At 41.5% G+C, this 27,498-nt stretch overlaps 1 protein-coding gene across 2 annotated transcripts in view; it reads left to right on the top strand.

Annotated features, from left to right (window-relative positions):
* The window catches only part of dpp10 (dipeptidyl-peptidase 10 (non-functional)), a 313,714-nt gene that overhangs the window by 244,599 nt on the left and 41,617 nt on the right, over positions 1-27,498 (top strand). For both annotated transcript variants that reach the window (XM_085764884.1, XM_085764885.1), the window contains exons 6-7: positions 21,437-21,489; positions 26,904-26,985. In XM_085764884.1, the coding sequence (XP_085621010.1) occupies positions 21,437-21,489; positions 26,904-26,985 (135 nt within the window). The remainder of the gene's footprint in view (positions 1-21,436; positions 21,490-26,903; positions 26,986-27,498) is intronic.

Raw genomic sequence — 27,498 nt, 5'->3', positions numbered from 1 at the left:
TACACTGACGTGTTCAGTCTCTCAAATGTCCATATTAAAAGCTTCAGTACACCAGTAGCTGTTTAACTGCTAGCACTGGACGCCAAATACTGCTGGGTGCTATAAATCCCTGGGTGCCACTGTGAAATACACTTCTCCTTCTTCTGTTTTCTGGAGGTTGTCAAACAGCGTGTTGATGCTTTAGCTCCACCTCCCTGTCCGTGTGCTCACTCTCAACAGGCGCAGATGGATAAATTCAGTTCAGTGCTCAACAAAATCAATGAACAGCTTCACGGCAGCGCTCCGCTGTGTCAGTGTCAATGGGAAGTGTCACTGACGGAACGACTTTGTCAGTTACTATCGTTTGAATGAAAAGACCATAAGTTAACATGATGTTAGATTCAATACTGTGTCCCAGAAAGGGAATTTAGGATCATTATCTGGCCATATTCAACTGGATTCAATAGATTCAAGTGTGTTCTTATATTCTGAATGGCCCTGCTGTACCAGCGTTTAGCTCCAGCCAGAGTCAAATTGAATTACATTTTAAAAGGTTAAACGGAGATACATAATCCTCTCTCCTGTCACTCACATCTTGTATTTAACTTGGTTTTAAGAAAAGAAATCCTGGAGTTATGACACAAACCCATGTTGAAGAATATTGTTGGGGCTGAATAAACATCTACACTGTAGTCTTTTGGAGCTTAATACATTTTGACGAGGGCTGGCGTTGGGGGTGATTAAAATTCCATTGTGGCTCATGTGCGAGTGGCAGGTCACATTCATTCACTAACAGAGCAGCGGGCCACGCTCCTACCATACTGTAATTACCAGCTTTCCTTCAGAAAAGAGTAGATGCAGAATGAGATATGCAAATTGGACCCTTCACTCTGGAAGAGATCAACTGCGAGGATTAGTGACAAGGCGATTAATCAGAGCTGATTTGCATATTTTGCATGAAGGGTCGGACTTACAATTTGGAACAATAGACCCACAAGTCAGGCTTATGTGTTGGAAGAAGGGAGTTGTTGTTAAAGGTGTTTTAGCAGAAGATATATTTGTGGTTATAAAACCTGAAAACCACCAGTGTTTAATGGATTCACTCTCAGGTTTCTCTTTTGCAGCTCTAGTAACAAGATTAGATTTAGATTTCAGGTTAACAAACCCTGTTTGGCTTTGGATATAGCTATGGCGACTGATTTGGTGTGACATCACAAAGTTAAAGAAAGTCCTGACAGCTGGTTTTAAGGCTCAGTTCTGAACACTGGTCTGAACAGGCTTTGAGATAGACATAGGTAGAATATAGGTATGTTTAAAGGTGTTTCAGTTTGTCTAACTCTTAGAATTCAAAATTAATATTAATTTACATTTAACCAGCTAGAGCAGCTGGAGGCAGCACCTGCTTGTATGCACACGTATATATAATGTCTATACAAAAAATTTAAACAAAAAATAAGAAAGAACAACCAACATTTATGTGGTCTTACAATTAATTAAGATAAAACATAGAGCCTGGATTTATTCCCTTTTGATATAAACCTACAGCTGACTGTAGCCTAACTCTGACAGTCTCTCTACATTTCCTCAGGATATTATTGCCACCATCTCTGTAAACTGAAATACACCACTGATGATCGAAAATCCCATCAATTTTGGTTTCTGAAAAATTCTTTGACACATTTTTTTCTTTTATTCCAAAGTATTATCACACTTGACCGTTTATACCTCAGCAGCAGCTGGCTAGTGAAGTGGTGACAGCTCACTCCTCACACCACTTAGTTCAATTATACAGCAGTAGATATTTTGAGAGCTACTTCATTTTAGGTATAAGAGAAAAAAAATAGAAGAATTGCAAATGCAAAAATGAGCCCTTGTAGCTTGTCTGGGTGAGTCTACACCATCTGAGACTTGTCTGCCTGATGATTTGACATGTTGTCAGGAGGATTTTTGAAGGCAAAAAGTAAAAAGCGGAGGAGGAGTTGATTTAGTGACCCATGAATAATGAAGAATGCATTGCTATGCATTTTCCTCTCTGGAGCCTCGCCAAACTTGTGATGAATAATTAATAACACAATGAACATGGCACGCAACATCTCCATAGACTGCAACACAGGGAGAAACCAGGCTTATTTGATCAGCCTGTACATATATTTCCCTTACTTCCGATTTTTTATTCATATTGAAATTTATTTGTTTTTGCTTGTCTTCTGTTACATCTTGAGGTAATATATTGTGATAAAAATAGATGAATGTTTTTGCATCGTTCCAACAGTTTAATAATTTTAGATCGTGGGCTTCTGTAATGGTTTTAAATCATTACATGACAAACAGTGTAGGAAGAGCTTGGCCGTCACCAGGCAAAAACTGGAGGGTTGGAACAACCACACTAATGGTCCCCGTCCAAAATAAAGAGACACGCCCCCGTTGGCAAGCTGAAGTGATGGAGCCGCGGAGGCAGAGAGTCATCTGGAAGACAGGAGGCTGGATCAGGGTGTCAGGCCTCAGGCAGGAGCAACAACACACATCAGTCAGCAGGAGACGACGGGGACAGACAGATACAGCACAACAGCTGCTTTGTGGCTGCAAATTCTGATGTTACAGTGTTTGCTTTTGCCCACCATTAAACTAAGTATAGAAAGAGAAAAGCAAAGTGCATCAGGAGGATAAGGCTTCATTTTAGAAATCCTTGAAAGACCAAAACTAATAATGTGTTTCCTCTCAATACGCTTTGACTATCCCTTCATTTTTAGAAACAACATGGGCACCAGACACTTCTCTAGCCGGGAGAATAGAGTGTTTTTTGGGGAGACTATTTTCAGTCCCACATTAATCTACACTGGGTGCTCCTCAGTGTATTTACAGTAGCAGGATGGTGGAGCCCCACCATGCCCTAAGGCAGTGTAGGCCTTTAAATGGCATCACCATGAGGAGATGCGTCACACAGGTGTGTGAGTGCAGCAGGAGGTGAGAGAGAGGGAGAGGGCTGTGGAAACACAGTTACCTGGAGCCACATGTGAACAGAGAGACAAGAGGGTGATGTGTATGTACTGTAGTGTCATTCAAAGGTTTGGGCACCCCTGGTCCAAATGTCTGTTAGTATGAACAGTTCAGCAAGTGGAAGATGAAATCGTCTCCCAAAGACATAAAGTTACACATGACACATCCCCTTCCCACAATATTCATTCAGTCCTGTGTGCGTTCTTCTCTTTATCGGCAAAAATCTGATATTGCTTTCATAAATACGTATTTACTGAAGTCTAATCACAACCGCATACAAATGAAAGCGGAAAGTGGACAAACTTGGCTCAAACGCTCTGTGACCAGGCTTGTGCCCGGAGGATGATCAGCGTAGTTGTTGTTTTTTTATTTTTTTTATTTTGCCGTTATAAAACACACACGGTGCTATTTCGCACATTCTGTGACATAAACTGTAAACTGTTTTCTTGTCTGTAACAACATCTATTGCACGTCTGTTTTGTCCTGGGTGAGGGATCCCTCCTCTGTTGCTCACCCTGAGGTTTCTCCGATTTTTCCCTGTTAAAAGGGTTTTCCATGGAGTTTTCCCTCAGTGGATGTGAGGGTCTAAGGACAGAGGATGTTGTTGTGATGCCATGTAAAGCCCTTTGAGACAAACTGTTTGTAAAAACGGGCTATACAAATAAAATTGCCTTGCCTTGCCTTGCCTTGCCTTACAGCTGAGCAGCATTAGCAGCTAGATCTTACCGTACAGTGTTGAACTGTTCTTATACAAACTGCAGCCAAAAACCAGGCTGAAGAGGGAGGAGGAGCAGAGGCTCCTCTGACAGCTGTGGATCTGCAGCTGAACCGGCTGGAGAGAGCAACCCACGTCTTTTTTTTTTAGCATTGCTGTTGTTAAAGCAGAAGTAAGCGATCCGGTGGTTTTGTCTAACTTCCTGTCAGCCGATGGAGTTAGCAGTCCCCGTCACCACATTCACGCGCATCCCTTGGCTGCACACACAGAGAGGACCGCCCCTTTATGCCGTTCTCTCTCCTCATTGGATAAAGGTTGTAGGATACAAGGAAAGTTTTCTCCTCGGCTTACAGCAGAGCAGAGTGACTGACAGACCCGTGTTTCAGACCAAACACTCTATGTAAGTGATTGCTGTCGGTAGATATAACTATTTAAGACTTATATTAACACAAACATTCCTCTTACTTCTGCTTTAACAGCTGATCATACCGTATCTATGTCCGAGTATGTAATTGGTCAAAGATATTGTTAGCAGTTAGAGGTTAGTTTGCGAATGAGTTTGTCCTCGGCGGCCACCTTCGCTTTGCCGACGGGAGAGGTGAGCGAGTGAGCGCTGCAATCTAGAATCTGAACGCTGGATGTCACGGTTTAGCCCCAGTATTACAAACTGAGGCTTTAAGCTCTGTTTTGGTCTCCACCACCTCAAGAGGAGAGTATCAGAGTCTGTAACAGATAAATGCTGCACAGTGTTTAGCAGTTTGTCTCTCTCTTTCTTTCTCTCTCTGCTTGCTGTTTAGCTCTAAGTGTACACTAGGTTTTCAGAGCTGCTTTACAAGAAACAGCTGCCTACCACAGCCAAACTGCCATGATAGTGATGAGAGGGAACATTCATTACAAGCAACCCCTTCTTCACACACACTTTGTTTTCACAGGGTCACTTGTTGTTATTATAAAAAATCATGACTATTGCTGCTTCAAATGAGTTTTCTCAATCAAATCAAAGCATCTGTGTATGCACTGTATACATATTTTTATTTCTCAGTGTGCAGTTTTAACATCATAACACTTTTATCAAAAATGAGCTGTGGGGCCATCAAACACTTGTGTGAATGCATGTGGGTGGACACAGACACCGTGCAACTGACTGAAAAGAAACCACAGTGTGTGAGTGTTGATGGTAATGAAGGAACATGTCAACCAGTCCTGCAGTATGGCTCACTGATTTGCTTTGATTAGTTTTGTTTAGAACAGCATCAACAACAACAGGGCTCTACAGCACAGATCAACACAACACATGCTCAGAGCAGTGGGTTCACTTTCATTTGATTTTCTGCACACAGACACAGATATCTACCTTTTTTTTCTGACCGTCTGGATGATATTCTTCATTAATGGCAATTTGTAAGACTCAGACCGGAGACCAGAGTTCACCTCCACAGTCCAGTCTGTGGTTTATACAGTGGAGGCACTTGGGTTAATGTTGGTGCTTTTGGTTCGATGTGAATAAACATCTTGTGTCTGAGATCTCTGTGACCTGTTTCTGTCTGAACCAGACCACAGTATCAGAGGTGTACCATCGAAAGACGGAAGTACTTGGGAATTAACACACGCACACATGCTCGCACTTATCTGACCATCAGTCAGTTACCTGTGGTGCATCTTCCTCTGCTTCCCCCCCAGTGCACTCTGGGAAACACTAGCAGAATAATAGTTATTCTAAAGAAAAAGAAACATGTGGGTGTGTGTTTTCAGCATGATTTTGAGCCAACTACAAGAGATTAAAACAAAACGGAACAAAAACATGTTGGTGTGTGCTTTGAGCACATCCATGCATGAGACACTGCCACAGTTTGGTTTTGGTGAAGAGAGTCCTCAGGCTCAGTCCCTTACGTTATCGCAGAGGAGCCACAGCACACAACCAGGTGACTGGTTCACACTCCAACACAGTAGGTGGCGCTAATGCACCTTAACGGGAGAAAAGAAGCAGCTATAAAACGGTTAGAAAGTCTAGACGAGATGCACGATTAAATTATTTTATTCCCATTCTAGTTAGCCAGTGGAAGTCTGTAGTGCGCCCACTTCCGGTTTCTTCCAGAACACGAAAAACAAATCTGAATTTTCTTTTAAAGCCAAATCCGAACTCGGATACAAATAGTGCACTGGCTGTACACCCCTAGCAGGCTTTGAGGGCAGGTTATGTCAACACTTGAAGGTGTTGCATTCCCAAGTTTAATCACAGCCATCATGATTAATGTTGATGAGGTAAGAGCTTTACAAACAGACTCTGTGTAGTTTATTAAATCAGAGTATAGCTCTCAACGTACACAGCTGATTGAGTTCCCTGATGACTCTGGCGAGTGGAGAGACGTCATGCTGTCTATGTAATTTATAATGTTTCAGTTGGGCCTGTGCAGATGCTGCTGACAGCAATGAAAATAGCTGACAACAGTGTGTATCTTATTTATAACCAAGCCTGAGCTGGATATCTAATGAAGGAAAAATGTGCTGAACATTTCATTCCCTCAGAGCAACACAAGAGATGCACGAAAGCCTCCTGGCTGTAAAACGTTTGGTGAGAGCTGAGAAAGGACTGCACACTAATGGTCCTGATGCTGTAATTTAATGGGCTGTATAAACCTAAGATTGCAAACATGCAAAGCTCATATGCATTTCCAGTGTTTGACCTTTTTACTTACCAGTCTTGCCGAGAGCTTTAGTCATCACAACACAAGAGGTTATAGTAAGCCCTCTTCTTTAGATGCCACAGTGACAGGAGGGGCTAACTACTAACAGTTGGCATCAGATGGTTATAGCATCAGGAGGAAAAAAGTAGTAGATATTTTTTAAAAAAAACATAAAAACAGATGTAAATATAGTATATAGTCTTCTGGTCTTTCCTGTTCCTCTGCTCCTTAACAAATTGTATAACTGTATAATGAGAAGCTGCTTCATTTACATGGCACACAGCCTGCTGTAGTGCAAACAAAGACGGTTTATAAACCAAGACCTTCCATGACGAGTCAGCTTCCTGTATGCATGTCACGTGGGCTTCTGCACGGCCACGCCCCTTTAGGGAGACGAGAGGCAGCCTGGAGTGTATTGACTCCAATGGGAAAATTGAACGTGAACACAGATTATGGTCGAGTCTTTCTCCCCACAGTCACTGAAGTAAATTTTGGACTCATTTATCACAAGCCACATCTCCTCTGAACAGTTTGACACGAAAATGGCAATTTTCAGACAGACACATCAGGAGAAAATCAAACTTGGTTCAAGACCTGTCTCTGTCTCTACAACACACTCTCGCGAGATTTGGCACAGATCTCCTAGGCAACGTCAAACAAACAGCCGCAAACTCCCGTGAAAATTATTAAAATTATTTTTGTCATGCTAAATATGACTGTTAGTAGTGTAAATATTTAATGTTATCATAAGAAAATATAAATATCTCATTTTCATCGACCTACAAATTGTATAAATCCACACACACGTTCACAGACGAGGTGGGGTGACGGTTGGCCACGCCCCTTTAGAGAGACAGGAAGTGTAACCATTCCTATCATTGGAGCCAGCCTCTCATGGAGTATCTTTCCATTTATTGAATATCTTTGGTGCAAATACAGCAGGTTCCAGTGCTCGGTGCAATTGCCCCGTGGCCCTAATAAATTAAAACAACTCACTGAGATATAATTCACAAATATTAAACAAAATAAGTAGATGACAAATTTAATTCCCAAATATATATTGGAAACAAAAATGTAATTTTAAGTGCATGTTTACTCCATTACATAGAAACAGTGCTTGAAGTACTGTAAAGGAGTCGGAGGCACCAACCTGTTTGAATGTAAGCTTGCTCTGCTACTGGATGTGGCGTGTTGCCTGGAGTCTCCAATCAGCTTCAGGGTGGATTGATTGACACTAGAGCTCAGCTAGCTTTGTCTTCATGGCAGATTGGGGCCTTAGATGAGTTGCTATTGGAAAGTCAGGAGGGCCGTGGGTAGCTGGGTAGCTGGTCGGTGTTGTTTTGCACCACTGGAGACAACGTTTTGGTGAGTAACAAAATTAAATTTGATGCTGAACTCTGGAAGGAGTAAACAGCTGTTGTTAGCGTTAACAAAACTCACAAACACGACTCTGAATGTAGCATTAGAGCTGATTGTAGTTCCAACATTTACAGTTTCAGCAGCTCTGGTTTGCTGCAGCACATTTTTTTTATGCTGTGTTTTTTGCTTATGAGATGTTCTGATATTCTGTATGTAATTATTTTCTGTGAGGCGACCTTGAGTGCCATGAAAGGCGCCATACAAATAAAATCTATTATTATTATTATTATTATTTAGTCTGCGTCCTCTGTTACACCTCACTTCACTGCTCTGTTAAAGCTCCTACACCAAATTACATTTTATAAGTGTTTCATTTCAAGTATTATACACTGACCTTGCTGTGATTTGCAGTGGATCATCTGCATGTTTATCTGTTTAGCCAAAAGCTTCACATTACACAGCAAGACTGACAAATAAATCATATTTTCATTGTCACTGTCATGTGAAAATTGGCAATAAACACACTGCAAAAGAATGAATCTAAAAGAAAAAAAGAAAAGAAAAAGAAAAACAGATTTCATTGTATCATCATAACAACAGTGCCATTGGTTTTCCTCCTATCTTGCATGCTGAATGCACAGTGGGAGTCATGTCCATGTCATTTCCTCTCTTTGCGCATTACAAGATTTTATGCCGCATCCAAAGGTGTGTGTTTTGCGCGATGTGTGCATTTTTTGTCCATGAGTCTTTTGTTGTGTTTTTTCAGGAAAACAAAACAAAGTTTCTCTTTTTTGACCCGCAGCACTGCTTTAATGTGGGTTTGTTGTAATCCTGGGCTTTGATCTGTGAATTGCACCATGAAGTCTGCGCTTGCAGTTAATCATAACCTGTAATGAATGATGGAAAGAATAACAAAGAGGACCTGGATTTGCTTTAAAATGAGTAAATGAGTCTCCAGCTAATCACAGGCTTTGATCCTGTACAGGCTTTGAACTGATAAACTGTTGTATACATCAGTCTTTGTAGCTGAAATTCATATGATGCCGTTAGCTAGTTGTATGCATCAATTCTGATGTAAATAAAAGGGACTTTTGTTTGAGGAAAGTAGTTTCACCTCTCTGTAGGATTACACACTGTTATCGGACTACATCTGGACCGGGGAGTGATTAAACCTGATGAACACCCTTAATCTCTGGGATTCCTGTTTGTCACCGATGACAACAGACGTGTGTGTGCTTCTCTGCCTTGCAGACATCTATAGCTCTGTCAGAGGAAATAAGGAAAATAGCCATGAGAAGTTTTTTTCCCCCTTATTACTGTCCTATGACGTCCAGCATGGCTCCCATGATATGCATTCAAATCTGGTTGGAGACTTTTGCTATGCGCTCTGTTCCTCTCTTAAAGGGGACACATTATGGAAATATCACTTCTTGAAGGCTCTTTTACATATATCTGGGTGTTTGTTTTGTCGTCCGGCCCCCAAAATGTGAGAATTGACGAACAAATCTGTAATGTTCAGACTCCCTAGGTTGAAATCCATGTGGTTTTACGAGACTCAGTTCTCTTCAAGTGATGTAACTAGGATTCAAATTTGTATAACCCCACCCCTACCTGGGACCAGTAGAAGGGGCGGGGCAAGCAGTGGTTCATTTGCATTTAAAGGGACAGGCACTGAAACCAACCGTTCTGAACAGGGCTGTTTTGAGAGGATGAAAAGAGCTGTGATGTTTGATCCTTGGGGGATTTTGAAAGCATGTCACAGACATGTCTTTAAGACATCTGGGAACTATTTTAATTTGTGGAAAGGGGGCATAGTATGTCTCCTTTAAAGTATTTTTTGGCTTTTCGTGCCTTTATTAGATGTAATGTAATTAGATGTACAGTTGAGAGAGACAGGAGGAACAACATGCAGGAAAGGGCTGCCCGGTGCAGGATTCGAACCGGGGCTGCCTGCAGCGAGGACTGTAGCCTCTACCCCCGCTTAACCTCCTGCACCGCTCGGCACCCCGCTCTCTGGTCCTCTCTTCATCTGCATGTTTTCTGTTCCTGCTGAAGAAGAAATGAATAGCTTATTAGCTTGAAGCGATGCAGGTGCAGACGCGTGGGTTTGAAGTTAGAAGCTGACTGATCCCGAGTGACAACCTCCATTGTTTGCATGTCGGGGCATAAATGGGTCGCATGCTTGCATTTGTTCTGTTTTGTTGTTTTCTTCTGAACATGAGTCACAATTCTGCCAATTTCAGTCAGCACAGAAGTTGAAAGCTATTTTCCCTCGACGAGTGCTGATGGAAAGTCGTCTTAAAACTCATTTATTACACTTTTATATGATTTTAATTCATATGTCCACCTACCAATTTGAACCTGAACCGCTGATGAAAGAACAAAATGAGCTCATTGGTGAGTGATGTAACGCAGACAACGAAGAAAGAAAACGAAGCAAATTTCCCTCTGATGCATAATTCTATAGAAAAATGACACCTGCATCCTGAAAAAGCCCATCTGCATTCTGTTTGAGTGTAAATACATTTTAAATGAGGCTGTGTGAATGGCGGCTGCTGCAGGGAGCGTTGATAGCAACTCTTATCAACATTTCTCCAATCATGTCAACAAAACCAAACAGTGCAGATTTGTGATTTTGTTGTTGAAGTGCCACAGCAGTCGTCCTAACTATGTCACTAAAAGCCTCTACATACACATGTATAATCAGGATATTCAGGAACATATGAACACAGGGAGAAGAGTCAGAATCAGAAACAGTGGCTTTCCACTCAGGAAGCTCTTCAATCAAGAATCACCTCCCATCCAGATCTGATAGAGCTGCTCAGTGAGTCACAGGATGAAGGCAAAATATACCATGAGATGACAGAAATGTATCTGTCAGAGATTATTCAGGTTCACTATCTATCTCTTTAATATCTCTGGTTCTATGAGGCCGTTGCAGGCAGTGGTGCAAATCAATAAGCACGGCTGCTTTATGTGAATATGGGATTTAGCATCTCTGCCATGCAGCAACATGAACTGTCAAGTAGTTTAAACTGACATTTCACATTGTTTTATAATCCGTATAAAATGTTGTGACAATATTTGAAGTACGGCTGCCCCCGACCAAAGATTTTGTTGGTCGACCAGTAGTCGTCACTTAGGGCGATTAGTCGACTAATCGACCCCCCACCTTGAGGGAAACATTTTTTTTTTTTCAGAATGCCCATTTATCACCACTAAACACAGTAGATGAGGAGGGTAAAAAGTTACTGAGCTCAGGCTGTGTGACGAGGGTGTGGGGGGGTCCGCGGCGTGGAGCGGTGCGGGCATAGACATATGTCTATGGGTGCGGGTCTCTGACTGCAGCAGGGACTATCATGGATCCGCTCCGTGACACTGAGACTGACCGCCGGTGAGCGATGTGGGACGGGACCGGGGCTCAGACAGCACCCGCTAATGGTGACAGTGGTGATACGAGAGAAACTGCTGTGCCGTGTAAAAATAAAAAATTTTAAAAAAAGTGTCACGTCACGACTTCCTGTATCTGGCCCTTCAAAATAAAAGCCCCATAACCTTTCATATACAGTTCAGTCATTGATGTTGGCTTAATTTTGACAAGACACGGCTCCAAATGTTTTTTTTTTTCCTGCGACCAATCGATCAATGAAATTTTGGTTGGCTAATGATTTTTTGGTCGACCAGTGCATGGTCGACTATTTGGGGGCAGCCCTAATTTGAAGTAAACCTTAACTGCTGTAATTGTGTGTTGATTATGACTCTGGGCGTTGGCGGCCTCCTCCAGTGTCAAAGTGTCCTTTGGTCGGGCTGAATGCTGAAGCCCACTCTGCCCTCGGTGGCTCCATCAGTGTGTACATGGGTGGGATGTATGAATGTGAGCGAGTGAACATGAGAACGCTGCTTTGAGTGGTCTCCAAGACTGGGAAAGTGCTCTATAAGTGCAGTCCATTTATTTAATTATACCTCTATAATAATAAATAAAAAAAAATCTTGAGTGCAGTATGTGCAGTAAGTCAAGGTGAAAGTGGAACTCCACACTATCTTTTAAAGAGCAGTCATTTTAACAGCATGGCTTTGGTTATGTGCTGGTTGTGTGCTGCTCCCACAGACACACACAGACACACAGACACACACACACACACACACACACACACACACACCAACCACAGAACCTTCTTACAGTCCAGCAATGTGTCCATGCTGCAACTCTCTCAAAGGGCCGTGAATGTGCTGCAGAACTCCCTGTCAGTCCTGCAGAGAGGCCCAGAGTCTGATTGCAGCTGCTCACGCCTGATTGGCTCTGGCTGTCAATGGTCACATTACATCGAGAGGACAGCAGCCTGTGTCCATCTTGTCCCCTGACCCCGTCATTGTTAATCCATAAGAAGATCATTTCTGGCTTTACTAACCAGTGTTGGGCGGGTGTTACTTAAAAAGTAATAAGTTATAATTACTTTCCCCAAAAAGTAACTGACTTAATAGATTATAAAAGCTATTTACCAGGAAAAGTAACTATTGTGTTACTTTTTTTTTTTTAATAAAATGCTCAAATATGTCAAATTACTTGGGCTCACCCCCATAACCCTCTAACCATAATCATAATCATAACCTCCCGTTTTTCTGGAACTAACCAACTCACTCAGTATTCCTCCGCACAGGCATGCTACACGACATAACGGCACATTTTATTTAATTAACGGTAATGGCTTTATAACAGGGGAAAGAGTAACTTTTTTGTTGTGAAAGTTCATTATGTCTACTGATTTAACTTTGTTAGTAACTAATTAACTGGTTACTGAAAAAAGTTAGTAACACCGTTATTCCCATCACTGTTAATAACCAAAAACCATCTCAATGTCACTTCCATCCCTCTGGAGTTGTAGTTACAGGCCGGTGAGATGACCGACTGTTTTCTGACTGATTGACTGGAAATGTATCAAACTGCAGGTGGAAACCCTTGAAAGGCTGGATGATGGGTCCAGGTGGGCGGGAGCTTAGGGAACATCACAAAGCTCAAGACTCAGTCTCTGAATATACAGTAGGCTGTGTGACTGAGGCTTTGATACTTTCACAGTACAGTGGAAACCGCTTATAGTGATGTTAATAGTAATTAAGAAATGGGCTTATAGTGTTCATTTTTGGTCATTTTATGAATGAAAACTTGAGCAAAAACAATTTTACATGTACACTACATGTATTTATTTTATTGCTTACTCCCATGATTCCTGCCAGACATCTGCTTCTGCTGCTAGCTAACGTAAATGAGTCGACACCAGGCGAAAACACCGGGCTGTTCAGTAAAAAATAAGAAATAAGTTACTGCCAAGCTGCAGCTGGGTTACCGATTGGCACTATGACATACAGTACTGTAGGCCTACTGTTTTTACTAAACTGCACAACAACGTTAAAGGCATAGCCTATTTATAATTTTAACCACAGTAAGCTATACATTACTGTGCTGTATTTGTACAGTTTTTGAGTTATGTCTGCACAATAATTAAACTTGCAAGACTGTACCATGTTTGAAACATTAAATAAAATTCAGTAAATGCTAAAGCTGTCCGTTTTGTTACATTTTTCTCATTGAAAAACTATACAAATGGCATTTTGATGATGTTCTGCATAAAAAATGAAGTGAAATAATAAAACATTGTTACAATGGTCAACCACTTATAGTGCTCACATTGACTCTGGACCCATGTGATCACTATAAGAGGTTTCCACTGTAATAATACAGAACCCGGACCTGCTTTATAATCAAGCTACACATGGGAATCTGCTGTCGAAAGTTGAAGTGAATTGTCTTTTTATTTATGTGTTGTCCGGAGCGATGGCCCATCAGTCAAAGGCGATGGTACCTTTTGATCTGTGAGAAGAACCCTTGTCTGTGGAGTTTGCCTGTGTGTTTCTGAACATGCCTCTCATCATGGGAAGTAAGTGCAGTATCACAGACATGAAGGTGCAAAAGTTCAATAACCAAAGCCTCATACTTGTAAGTGCAGCTAGAGGCTCTGTTGCCATGGCAATCACATAGTTTCAGGATGCTGTACGATGTTGACAGCACATATCTTAAGGTCTAGGGCTTTGTGTTTCCTTGGTATCCATTTGGCTGACATGTTTTCTGCAGCACAGATCCATCCAGGGAGCTGCTCCCACTTGCCTATCGATTTTGTCTTGGTTCAGAAGCGAGCTGAGAGGAGGAGACTCAGTTACACTTATTCTGTGGTGACCCTCCCAAGATGCTCTTTGAGTGTCACACACCCCTTTTTTTACATTTTTTTTACGTGGCTCAGATGGTGTCGTACTCATACGGTATGTTGTGCCGTGGTATCTTCTGGGAGTGTACCTGCTATATCATGGTGGAGGTGAAAGCTTTTTGTTCCATACTATTCTCACATCTTGTACTGTGTCCCACAGCCCCAGGAACGTCACCTGTCTGACACACTGAGACTGTATTCGAAACCACATACTATACTGCTAGTATGTACTGATTTGGCCAAAATGTAGTATGTAGTATGCAGTATGCAAACAAAAGCAAAATCTGCAGCGAAAAATTCCCACATGTCGTACTGATTCGAAAAAACTCTACAGTTATGTATTCATCTAACCAGTCTACATTGTGTACATTGTGTGCAATGTGTCCAGACCTCTAACCCTAACCAAAGACGCTTTATAGTAGTGAAGTGTCTTTACCCCCCCCCTAACATATTATATAAAATAAATTGTAATGCAGACTGATCGGTTCATTGTAAAACATTTATTTATTGATGTAAATGTGGTGATTTCTGTAGGTAGGCTACAGAGCCCCAGGGCAGCGCTGCTGTTCAATACATACCTGAAGCTTCACTTTTCATTCAAACAAACTAATGTGACTGGAACAATAGTTAGATTTCACCAATAAGACCAAGATTTATCTCCTAAAAAGAATTTAACCAGCCAGTGTTAAACCTCTAAGAACCTGTGGGTAAATTAATTAGCGATAGTTTTCTCCCCCGGGATGACGACGCAGGTTGACCGGCCGAGCACGTCAGGAGAGCAGGCTGCTTCCTCTGGGATGACCAGTCGCTGCTCCCACAGGTGGAGCTTCACTTCTCCGAAAACGTCGGAGCAAATTTCCAAACAGGCTTCATTTGGATAAACTACCTGCATATTAAGGATTTAAACAGTTACTTTCTTGCATGTAAAAATATTCAAACTTAATAAAATGACGTAATAACAGCGCTACAGCAAGAATTAAAACAGCTTTTAGCTGCTTTACCACAGGAACCAACAGGAAAAGTGTCAGAATACCTTTACTTATCAAAAATCAATAAACAGTCAAGTAGCTAAATGTGGGAAAATCACAATAAAGTATAATATTAGCTGCACTATGACTGAGACAATTCAGAGACAACTGAAAAAAATGTCTTGATTGGAAATGTAAACATGACTGAACTACTACAACTATCTGTAAATCAGTGGAAAATGTGACCTTTAAATTAAGGAGTGGACTGGAATAAGTAAAAAACTAATAATTAATCAATAGTCAAATAAGTGTCACAAGACGCAGGATAGATACTAGATGTATGTTATAATGTCATTAGGCAGATTTGTTTTGATTCCTTACACTAACAAACACTTTTTTAAAGTTACATGAGTACCTCTAGGTAGTGCAGCCCATCATTTTTACTCTGCACACTATTGTCACTTCCACAGGTTATGGTCACGGTTATTTTGCCCACTGGTCTCTGTAAATCGTGTCTGTTCCCTGTACTCTAAGATCATAAGCAAAGGCACATTAACTCCACTCACTCCAGCCATCCACTGTCTATCACTTATCAATGCAGGGTCGCAGGAGCCAATCCCAGCTGACTATTGGACAGGTTGTCAGTCTCAGGGCTGGCACATAGAGATGAACAGCACTCACACTAGTTCAGCAAGCCAACAGTGATGAGTCTTCAGCAGGGAAATGATGTAGCTTAGTCAGTAAATTTCTAGACAACCTCCAGCAGGTAGTAATTTAAGTAATGAAGGCGGTTTCATGTTGTCGTATAAAGAACAGATGGGTCGACTACTGCTGTGAAACAGCTGGACTTTAACTGCGTTCATTATTGTACCCATAATGACTAAGGCCTCATGTCATCTCTTAGTGAACATCACCAAGTTGTTTTCGTGCCTGACTGTTCCACAAGTGTTTTGTCGTTACAAAGGAGCAGACTCCTATGAGTGACCTGAAGTATATGGTTGTCTAGGCTTCATTTCATCACCTTTATCAAATAGTTATTTATTTTTCAAGTATTTAAACTTGGCAGGTAAATATTGAAACCTATTAATGATCATGTTCTGTAAAATGATTTGGATTTGATAAATTGCTGTTTAACAAAAAGCTTTGCCGACATATTACATCTAAATCAACCTTGTATTTTTTGTATTGCTCTCATGCTTTTCGTTTTGGACATTATAGTATATTCATCTTCACAGTTGTGTGTGACTGTTAAAAATGTCTTTTTTTTTATCATAAAGCCTCTGACAAAGGTCACTGTACCAATACCAGCTCTGTGCCTAATTTAATGGAACGTGCTTGGGAAGTTCATTTTGAGGGCTCAGTGGGGCGTGTGCAGGCTTTCTCTATATTTCATGGCAGAAAAAATTAGGAAGTTTCAACATGTCAGAGTTTGAGAAATGCATCAGGAGCACCTCGGGGAACCGGCTTTTACTCCCAGGCGTGTACAGTTCTCTCCAAGAGACCGAGACATATTTGTTAAAAACGCCTTCAAATTTATATTGAGTGCACCCAAACCTTGTGTCAACTGCAGTACATTCAGTATGTGCACATTCGGCATAAAGTCGATGTGAGTCAGCGGGAGCTCGGTGAAAACTCCTCCACTCTCTAAACAGTAACTCACTTTCAGTATGAACAAGAGTCTGTGTTATTGATGTTCCACCTTATTGCAATGAGCAGTGCATGGGTGCTTAGGCTGCAATCCAAAGCCTCATTGTTGTCTTTGTATAATGTCTTTATAACTGCCATAAGCCTCATTAGCTGTTTTGTTTCTTTGAATCCACTTTGGAGAAAATGATAGTAATAGAGCTATGCAGAGGTTAGATTTCATTCACTGCGACATAAACCAGGTGAATACTTCACGTTTATGGGAGAGGCAGTCTACTGTTGTTACTCCTATAACACTTACACTTGCATCAGCTGATTGTTTTAGCATCTTGTTGGCAGTCAACACAGCCGTGACAGGTTATGGCCTTTTAAAATGATGTGGTGAAGTGGCTTGTTTACACATTCTGCAGGAAGAAAGCAATAGTTGAATGCTTCGGTTTTTCACTTGGCTAATATAAGTCCAATATGCAGGTTCCTGCAGTTCTCTTTGGCTTACCACCAACCTCTGAGGGAAACTCAAGGTCGATCAAAGTGGATCAGACATTCCTCTACTGTTTTCCAGCCAGATGAGATATATAATCTCCTTACCCCTTCTCTTGTGTTCGGGTCACCAGTTGTAGTGATCCACTGGGTTACAAATTGTTACACAGTGACCCATTTTGAGATTTTAAATACATAAAAGTACCACATAAAATTTTGTTTATAGCATCAAGGCTTTTTGACTTTGTCAGGAACCTCTGTTTAAACAAAATAAAACAAAAAAAATTCACACAATTCTAAAATGCTCTGGTTAAAATTATGACATTTGTGGTGTTCGGGTCAATTGTGACCCGATTATAACGATAGGAACAATAATGAGAGTTAAAACTGAAATCATAAGTGCAAAACCAACCTTTTCATGGATAAGGAAGCCTAACAATGTAACCAAGAGATGAGAAACAAATGGGATGATATTGTTTTAGTGTGTTTTACAGCTGATGTAATACCCGGGTCAAAACTGACCCTAACACCATATATGGGAGCAGAAAGCTGACAAGAGGAAGGTTCAATTGAAGACAAGTGCTATAGTGACAAAAAAGGCCCAGGGGCCCACACCAAAAAATATTAAAACCAAAATTTTCAAAGATAAGGAAGCCTAACAATGTAACCAAGAGATGAAAAACAAATTGGATGAAAACAAAGTGTTTAGTGTATTTTACAGCTGATTTAAAACATGGGTCAAAACTGACCCGAACGCAAGAGGTGGTAGCAGAAAGCTGACACAAGACGAAGGTTAACTTTTTTTGGGTCTACTTGGAGAGCTTGTGCCAGTCACACATCCCTGGAAAGCGTAGAATGGGAGGCACCCAGGATGCATCACTACCAGATTAGACCAGGGGTCTCAACCACCTCAACTGGCCCCTTTTACCATGAAGGAGCAGCAGCTTTCATCCAAGCTCCCTCCAGATGTCCAAGCTGCTCACCATACCTCTCAGACCAAGCTCAGCCACCCTGCAGTGGAAACTCATTATAAGCCACTTACTGTATAGATCATGATTAAAGGAGAGGGTCAGAATGGCTTGTCTTTTAACATGATGGTCCAGTATGGTCCATATTCATCTTCCTCTTACCCACACATACTCATCCTATCTTTACTTATACTACAATAAGCCCCTTTATTCAGTCTGAACGAGCTCAAGCAGCAGTCTGCAGCCAGTGATGGATATATTCCACCTCCACTGGCCACCGTTCCCATCAAGCTCCACACATGGGTAAATTACTGTACGGTGGAGGTAGAATTTGTGGTAGGTGAGCTGGTATTCATGCCAATTACGTAAATTAACAACTTTGCATTCAGGAAGTTTTCACCAACAAACTACAAACATTGTGCATGTGAAAGCACCAGTCAGTCCCAACAATACTGAACAATGTGTGCCCCAAGTTTGTGGATGACAGCGACCTTTAGTAGATGCACCATTGAGTCCATTACGAGATCATCACTACATCGTAGCCTGGCCTCACCTCTGAGAACCTGACGGCCCATTAAAGCAGCACAGATGGATCACCGGCTCACAGATTCCTACTCTGGGAGAAATCCATGTATTCTGTTGCAGTTGCAGAACCATTACACTCTGCAGCCCTGACCCACCCCGGCCTGAGTCTTAACCCCTGCAGAGCTGCTGATCCCTGTTGGCTGGAAAACAGTTTTTATCACAGTGATATCACACTGCTAGAAACAACAACCATGGCTTATTTACTTACCCTCTCTTTGTGAGCTGCCACTGTCCAAACTGACCACTACACCCTAGTCCTGGCTTTACCAGAGAATGACATTACTAAAGATAATCCTAACCCATTCAAGTAAAATGCACCATTCAACATAATTCCACTTGGTCATACAGTATAAGCTTATGTTATAGATATAGATATGTTACTGTTTATTACAACAGTAACTTCAATGCATTTTCTTAAACAATGACCACAGAAAAAAACATGTATATTATTAATAATATGACCAAACGTAATACAATCAAATAAAATTGTGAGTTCATCATCTGACCTGTTGAGAAAATCTTTGATAAGACATTTGATAAGCTGTGTGGGTCTTAGACAGAAAGCAGTAACCAAGTCCAATTTACTGAGGAAGTCAAGTCATGTTCTGCCCATTGTGTGGTGGGAAGCAAGCATGCCAGAAGGCATAACACACTTGTAAAAAGAAAAATGGAATAAAAAAATAAAAAGGCTTAGCCTCTGTGGGGACGGACAGCCTGAAGGAATGGTCCAAAATGAACTCCATCTCGGACAACACCATCCAAGATGATGTAGAGCACTTGTAGCCTCTGGCTGGTCTCCTCGAGGTGAACCAGGGAACTCTCAAAGCTCTCATTTGTGCCGTCGGGGTGTGTAATACCTCTCACTATAGCATCCTTGATAAAAATGAAAAGGCACTGATAGCCCTGATTCTCTGAGCTGTTTTCTCTTTTTCTCCTTGGTGGCCTCCTCTGCCTCATTACATCTGAGTGGTCTATCTATCTATCTATCTATCTATCTATCTATCTATCTATCTATCTATCTATCTATCTATCTATCTATCTATCTATCTATCTATCTATCTATCTGTCTATCTGTCTATCTATCTGTCTATCTGTCTGTCTATCTATCTATCTATCTATCTATCTATCTATCTATCTATCTGTCTATCTATCTATCTATCTATCTATCTATCTACAGTATATATATATCTGCTGTGGAAATGTTTAGCCTGTGGAGAGTCAAAAAACAAGACCAATGAAACATCATGTTTTATTCTCTATAGAGGTATAGAGAAGGGATCTGAGGGACAAAACACAGACCCACACAGCAGTCTAGTAGCTCAGGGTTGTGCCCACTGAGCAGTGGCTGCAGCCCCTTATTATACTCCATCCTATGCCTCTGGTTATCTCATTCCAAGTCATAAGATGAGCTCACATAGGTAATAAAACAATCAGGGTGCAATACTCGGGATGTGTGCCTAAATGGTGTTATGTTAACCCCATTTGTTGCTTAACTTTAGGAATTAAGCAACAAACTTTAGATCAGATCCCATACCAGGGTACAGTTGATCATTCTAACAGACTTTCCCAGAATAGGACTCCATCAAAATTTCCACCACATATTTATCCATCCATCCATCCATCCATCCATCCATCCATCCATCCATCCATCCAAGTTTTTATTGTTGGGAAAGTAGGGAATAAATGAAACCTCCCAGCATGCATCAGGTTAGAACACTCATTGACATATTATAAAGCTCATTTTAAGTGTGCAACTGCTTTGTCCTGATGTCTTTGTGTCTTACATTGTGGACCAGCCAAGGCCAGTGTGATTATGTACCTGCATTATAAAGAGTTGTACTCTGGTCCTCCTCACTTGCTGACACTTCACTGTGCATGGCTCTTGATGACAGTTGTCAGCTGTTAACTGTTATACTCTGAAATGAAAAATAGAATAGAATAGAATAGAATAGAATAGAACAGAACAGAACAGAACAGAACAGAACAGAACAGAACAGAACAGAACAGAGAAGAGAGAAGAGAATATAATATAATAGAATAAAATTGCCATAAAATTATGTCCAACATGATAAACAACTTCACACACTCACATTCACACCTACAGGCAATTTAGAATCACCAGTGTGCACGTCTTCGGACTGTGGGAGGGCGATGGAGAACTAACACAGAACACTCACTGCACCACCATGCCGCCCCGTTGAAGCTCCAAGTTTAATTTAACTTTAATTTCCACGACGGACAAATTATAAATAGAAATCAATCAGGTGTGTCTGTGTCTTTGTATCAGCGGCGGCGAGCTCTGCAGTCAGAGGAGCTCGCTGTAATAGATTCCTCTGCTTCGCGTCAGAGCCGAATACATAAGTGTCATCTCCGTGATGGAATGCAGAAATATGGCCCGTTGCTGTGCCTGATCACCCTGCCACGGTCAGAGGTCTATTATCATGTCAGGCACAGCTTCTCCAGGCTTTACATGCACCCCTCTGTCACTCTGAATGCCTCTCTCTCGCTCTCTCTCTGTCTCCGTCTCTCCCGAGCTTTGGGCACAGAGGCACTAGACGATGATGGGTTTCTCAGATGGAATTAAAATGTCTCGTCCTACAGCTGTCACCCATGCAAATTGCATTGTCTACAGATTCTATCACAGAGAGCAGCCAGCAGTCTGCTTTGTTTGATGCCTTCCTCCTGCTCGGGTTTTGTCATGATGTCATTATCTGTGGCTCTGCCGCTCCTCTCGTTACTGTTTCAGACAGTCATCTTTTAATCTCTCTCTCTCTCTCTCTCTGTCTTGATTTCGCCGCAGGTTTACCGTCACTCCTACATGGCCTCCTACAGCATCTACAACATCCACACCCGGTGAGTGTTTATGTCTTCCTCAGGAGCTGCTGTGAAACAAGCTGTGTGGTGAATACTCCTGACATAAGTGAAGAAATAACACTAAACTCCACGGTAGTTGTATTATGTGTCAACGATAGTGTTTTATTATCAAGTTAAGTGTTGTGACATGGGTGAAGGAGAAGGCGGGTGTTTCTCTGTTTGTGTTGACACACAGGCCACAGCTTGAGAGCCCTTCATGTCCAGACACAGGCTGGGTGTTAGTTTTATTCAAATGTGGAGGCTCTGATTCTCCACACGTCTTCCAGCAATTTGAGGCTGATTGAACCTTCACAGAACTGTGATTGTGATTAATTGATTTACAGCCTATTAAAGGAGACATATCATGCCCCCTTTCCGCAAATTAAAATAGTTCCCAGGTGTCTTAAAGACATGTCTGTGACATGCTTTGGTCAAAATACCCCAAGGATCAAACATCACAGCTCTTTTCATCCTCTCTAAACAGCCCTGTTCAGAACGGCTGGTTTCTGTGCCTGTCCCTTTAAATGCAAATTCACCACTGCTTGCCCCGCCCCTTCCACCGGTCCCAGGTCGGGATGGGATTACGGTATGCAAATATGAAAGCTTGTTACATCACTGGAAGACAACTGAGGGAACAGCTCATAAAACCACATGGATTTCAACCTAGAGAGCCTGAAAATTACAGATTTTGTCAATTCTCACATTTTGGGGGCCAGAAGGCAAGACGAACACCCTGATATATGTTAAAGAGCCTTCAAAAAGTGATATTTCCGTAATATGTCACGTTGACGCTAAGCAAAGAGGGTTTTGTGTGTGGCCGGAGCTCTGCAGGGGAGGCTGGTCGGCCATGCAGCCCAGCACAGGGGGCTGGTGTGTGGGTGAGAGGAGCAGGGTGACTGGGCTGCTGTGCTCCTACCTGCACAGAAAAGTGTAGTTGTAGCTGGCACGATTCATCCTATGAACTGTTTTTCTACCACTTCAGTGAGTTTAGAAACATTATTTTAAGGTCGAAAAACTACACAGTGTTGCTTTAAAGACAGTCAGACTGACATCACTGCTCCTTCGGTCTCTGATACTTTAAGTCTCTAAGGCCACACAGCACAATGGGCCACAATAAACATGTTAGCTGAACTTATAGACCATCTATGGTTTTGTAAGTGCTTTGTCTGGAGCTACAGTACTCACCATTATAATCTACGACAAAATTAGTCTGTAAATTTGAAAAGGGGAACTAGTGTAGGCTACAAGTGATGGACACAAAAAAGAAGTGTATTATGCATTGCCTTCACACTGAAGGAAAACGATTGTGGGCCGAGTATTGTCTGAATCTGTTTTTCCATTTTGTCAATGAGCTCATTATAAACTCCTCTACACTGACCCTCCTGAGCAGTGAGTGGGGAGGAGGGAGGGAGGGGAAGCAACTACACATCATACTAACCTGCTGCTCAGAAAACCAGTGGCCTATTTATGTAATAGGCACTATAGCACACAACAGGAATACAAGAAAACATCATTTAAAGTTACAGAGATAAAGTACTGTATCTTTCTCACTAAGATCACAGTCTTTGCTGTGTGAAGAGTAAGAAAATTGGGGCCCGAAGCAGAATTTTATTTGGAGGCCCTCCCCCGGCCGACCTCAGCCAATCCCAAATGTATAAAAGTTAGAAAATGATTATGCCATTTATGCCATAATCCAAAATAGCTTCAAACTAAAATAAATAAATAAATCTGAGTCGCAAATAGTCATCAATTAAAAAAACAAAACAATAATTCCAATAAAAGATGTTTTCTTTAAAAAAAAAAAAAAAGAAGAAAGAAAGAAAAGAAAGTAACTTCAACCTGAATGTCAATGAACAGCTTCTTTCAACAACTGAACAATGTGTGCCTTTCATCTCCAGTCCACATCTAGACAGAATTGAGGTGTTAATGCCACAAAGCTTTACATTTTTATTTCAACAACATACTGTAAGTGAAGCACAAGCCTGCTCTTGTTTAGACTTTTTTTTCCCCTTTTGCTTGCTCCCGATTCATACTGACGTTTGGAGGCCATCTCTCCACCTGTAGCTCTCCAACAGTCGGCACATCTGACCACTGATTGGACAGACGTTGCTTGCTGTCAATCATTGCGGCAACACGTGCGGTGTCAGATTACTCGTCTCTTTTTTTCTCTCCTGCCTCGGGCTGACTCACGGCAGCGATGCGCATCCTTTGCGCATTTGTGGAGAATGCGTCCCTCCATGGATCGTTGGGCCCTACACACAGCACGTGTTCTGTGTGTAGGGAGGGGCAGCTTTGAGTAAGAATCCAGTTATGTCACCACCTCTAGGAGAAGGTTAGATTAGATTTATTCTGCTGCCTAGAACTTTAAAGGGGACATGTATATTTAGGTGTCTGTGTTGTCTTCCGGCCCCCAAAATGTGAGAATTGACAAACACTTCTGTAGTGTGCAGACTCCCTAGGTTGAAATCCATGTGGTTTTACGAGCTGTTCCCTCAGATATCTTCCAATGATGTAACTAGTTCTCGAATTTGCATAATCCTACCTGGTACCGGTAAAAGGGGCGGGGTTTTCGAGGTAGCGCCTGTTAAAACTGTCACCACTGTGTAGTGTGAGGAAGGATGGAGGCACTGATGTTGCATTCAGGTGCAGTCAGGCAGACGGCCGTCGGCAAACCAACCGGATGTCATTTTACTTGACGAGAGAAAGACGGTAAAACGTGGGTCAGGTAAACAATACCACATCACCATGACAACATAGTGTCACGCCTGTATTGTTTTGCCTCGTGCTGGCGGACCACTTGTTTACATAGACGCTTGTTTATCCTGTTACATGCAGCTGTCTGTCTGACGTCTGCACGATTTCACATGAATGTAACATCAAGAATACGTTCTGATATGCAACCGCACCGCTAGATGGGGGGAATTCCTACTGGGGCTTTAAGACACCTGGGAACTATTTTAATTTGTGGAGAAGGGCATACTATATCTCCTTTAAGGAACTGTTAAACATTACCTGTATTCTTTAATGCCAAAACATGTCTGTGAGCTTAAACTAAAAACTGGAAACAGAGGCCTGTCTCTCTATTTTAATTTGTGGAAAAGGGGCATAACATGTCTCCTTTGATGAGGCTGCAGAGCTGCACTTAGTCTGTGCAGAATGCATTACATCTATTTTATGTGCAAATTGTATGTGCAAATATTTACATCATAAACCAGACAACTAGCATGCGGCTCCGTCCGCCTATACGTACTTCAGCTCAATCTTCATTTCCCTTTAGTACTCAGCCTGGGATTGAAATGCTTTCACAGCTTTTGTCCTGCAGAGAATCTACCAGACAATCAGTGAACAGAGGGAGTGGCTGAACACAACTTTGAGGTTATGTGCTAAATTGGAAGTTGTAGTTCATACGGTGGTGGAGATGGAGATCTACCACACACTCACTATGCTCATTGCAATGGGGGATGGTTGTTGTTTACAGTGTGCAGCAGCTTCATTGTGTTCTGGACACTTCCAGCGCATGACTTTTGTCATCATCAGTGATAACCTGGTATCCACCTACCAGGAAGTACACATTTCTCAACAGAGAGTGGCCAGTCCCTTTTGTATAAATGAAATGAAGTGCAAGACACTGGTTAGGGCCAGGCCACCAGACTACAGACAGTGTTCAACATGCAGAAAGCACCTAGTACAGTAGTAGTTAGAGTTTTTAACACACAATGACAAACCATTTGTTGAACAGGCTTGTGGAAACCTATAAGATTTTTTTTTAAAACAGTTTCACCTGTCTGTATCTCCATTGTATTTAAATTTTCCTCATTATACTGAGCTCAGTTGGGCTTTTTCTGACCTCACACAGCTGATGACCTGATGATGAAGTTTGCTTCCATTCTATCAGTCTGTGTTAATGAGGTTAACAGCACATCACTTAATAGTCTGTTGGGTCCAGACGCTTCAGCCTGATCAGATCTTTGGACCCGTTGCAGATATCCTGTCTCTCCATCAGTCATGGTGACCAGCAGGTTGCCCAAAACGTTATACAGCTGACGGGATTCTTGCCTTTTCCGACACGCGTGTTATTCTGTGACGTTTTGTGATTAATCCGTCAGATGAGATCAACACTCTGTCATTTTCTCTCACTCCCAGTTCTCAGATTAGGTCTGCTGTCAACTTGTGCTCATTTGGATTTGCAGCTCATTGTCAGTTGAACCAAGAAAAGCTGACCTTCCTCTCACTATGCGCACAGTATCTGCACCACACTTGTAATAATGTAAAAGGCACTGCTGTTGTTCAGAAATATTCAATTCAATATTCAATGTACTATTCAGTATTGATACTGATATCTTGACTATGACATAGATTGTCATCATCTTTTTTTTATCCCAAAGAAAGTTACTGTGTGTGTTACTGTTTTGTTTTGTTTTTTACTTTATTTTATACTCATTCTCTTCACTCATTCAATCATGTATGTATAAGCAGCCAGTCACCAGCCTTATATAGTAGGAAGGTTAAATGACTTTTGACTTCAAGTCATGATGCAAAGGTCCCCTTTGGCATGGAAGTACCTTAGGGTCATACAAATAAATCTATCCTAAGACACAAGTGAGATCACACTTTGTATCCGAAATAAACACGTTTTTTAAAATGGCTACCGCCCATACTTGAGAGGCCCATATCTTTGCTTCTGTTGTAGCTATAATGACAAATTTTGTGTACATTTTCTGAATCAAGGAATCCAATAAAACAGGTTCCAAGACTAAAAAACAATGATGTTCTCCTTACCATGACAATTTGAGCTAAAATATGCTTTTTTTAAAAAAAAATGTTATTAAGAAAACGCATGCCAAAAACACATTCCATTTAGAATGTCCACTATAAACTATAATGTCTTCAGCTCCTGGATGTTATCTACAGCTTATTTGTAACATGATTGCAATATTTCAGGATTGTTTTACAGTTTGAATGATGAACAGGGATCTAATGTTTTTCTATCTGTTTCTTCAATCTGGGTAATAGTCATGGTAAGGACAGGAATTGTTTTGTTTTTTTGACTTGAAACCTATTTTATTGGATTCCTTGACCCCCAAAATGTACACTTTGACACCAAATTAGTTATAATAGCTACAACAGGAGCAAAGATATGGGCCTCTCAAGTATGGTCGGCGGCCATTTAAAAAAAAAAAACGCATTTATTTAAGTCAAAGGCCTATTTTTTGGGCTTAACCTCCCTACTAATAAGATCTATTAGCTCTAAGCATGCTGCATGCTGATTGGCTCACTGACTGATGAGATTTACTAATTTCCTCCCTAGTGTAGGTAGCAGATACCATGGCATTTGTATATATACAGTACAGTGCAGTGCAGTACATGTGTGTATGCATGCAGTGATGTAATGATGTCATTGTCTTCTCCTGCAGTGAGGTTTGGGAGCTGGACCCTCCTGAGGTGGTGGACTCGGTCCTGCAGTACGCTGCGTGGGGGGTGCAGGGCCAACAGCTGGTGAGAACTCAGCAAATAAAACACTTCATAACCTCAACTTGACTTTTTACACCGCCTCACTACACAGCTTTGATGGATTTCAGGGACAGAAAAGATGAATAATTTGAAAATAAAGATGCACTTTCTGATGTATACAATTGTTTGTTTGTGTAACTCTTATTAAAGAATCTGACATCCAACAAAACCTAGTTTGGAATTCTACAGAAAAATAAAAGCCTACAGTTTTCAAGCTCTGTCATTGTGTAGCCAACAAAATAAGACTTTACCTTGAGCTGCAGGCATGTAGAGGGCATCACACACGAAGAGAGATACAAAAACTCTTCATATTCTGCTTACCGTTGTGTTTTTGTCCCTTCTGCTTTAACTGCGTGTGTGCTGAACCTTTATACAAAGTTCTTTGTGTGGTTTTACTGCCAGAATAGTCCGTACTACTGTTAATGTTAACTTCCTCATACCTTTCTTATTTATCTACACATGACACATTAAGAGGCTTGCTTTATTGTCGAGAGCTAG

This window comes from Trachurus japonicus, chromosome 21, assembly GCF_045865225.1.
Source record: "Trachurus japonicus isolate A0001 chromosome 21, Traja_1.0".
Lineage (NCBI taxonomy): Eukaryota > Metazoa > Chordata > Actinopteri > Carangiformes > Carangidae > Trachurus > Trachurus japonicus.
The sequence above is the reverse complement of the archived record's forward strand: the minus strand, read 5'-3'. Positions and strand labels throughout refer to the sequence as shown.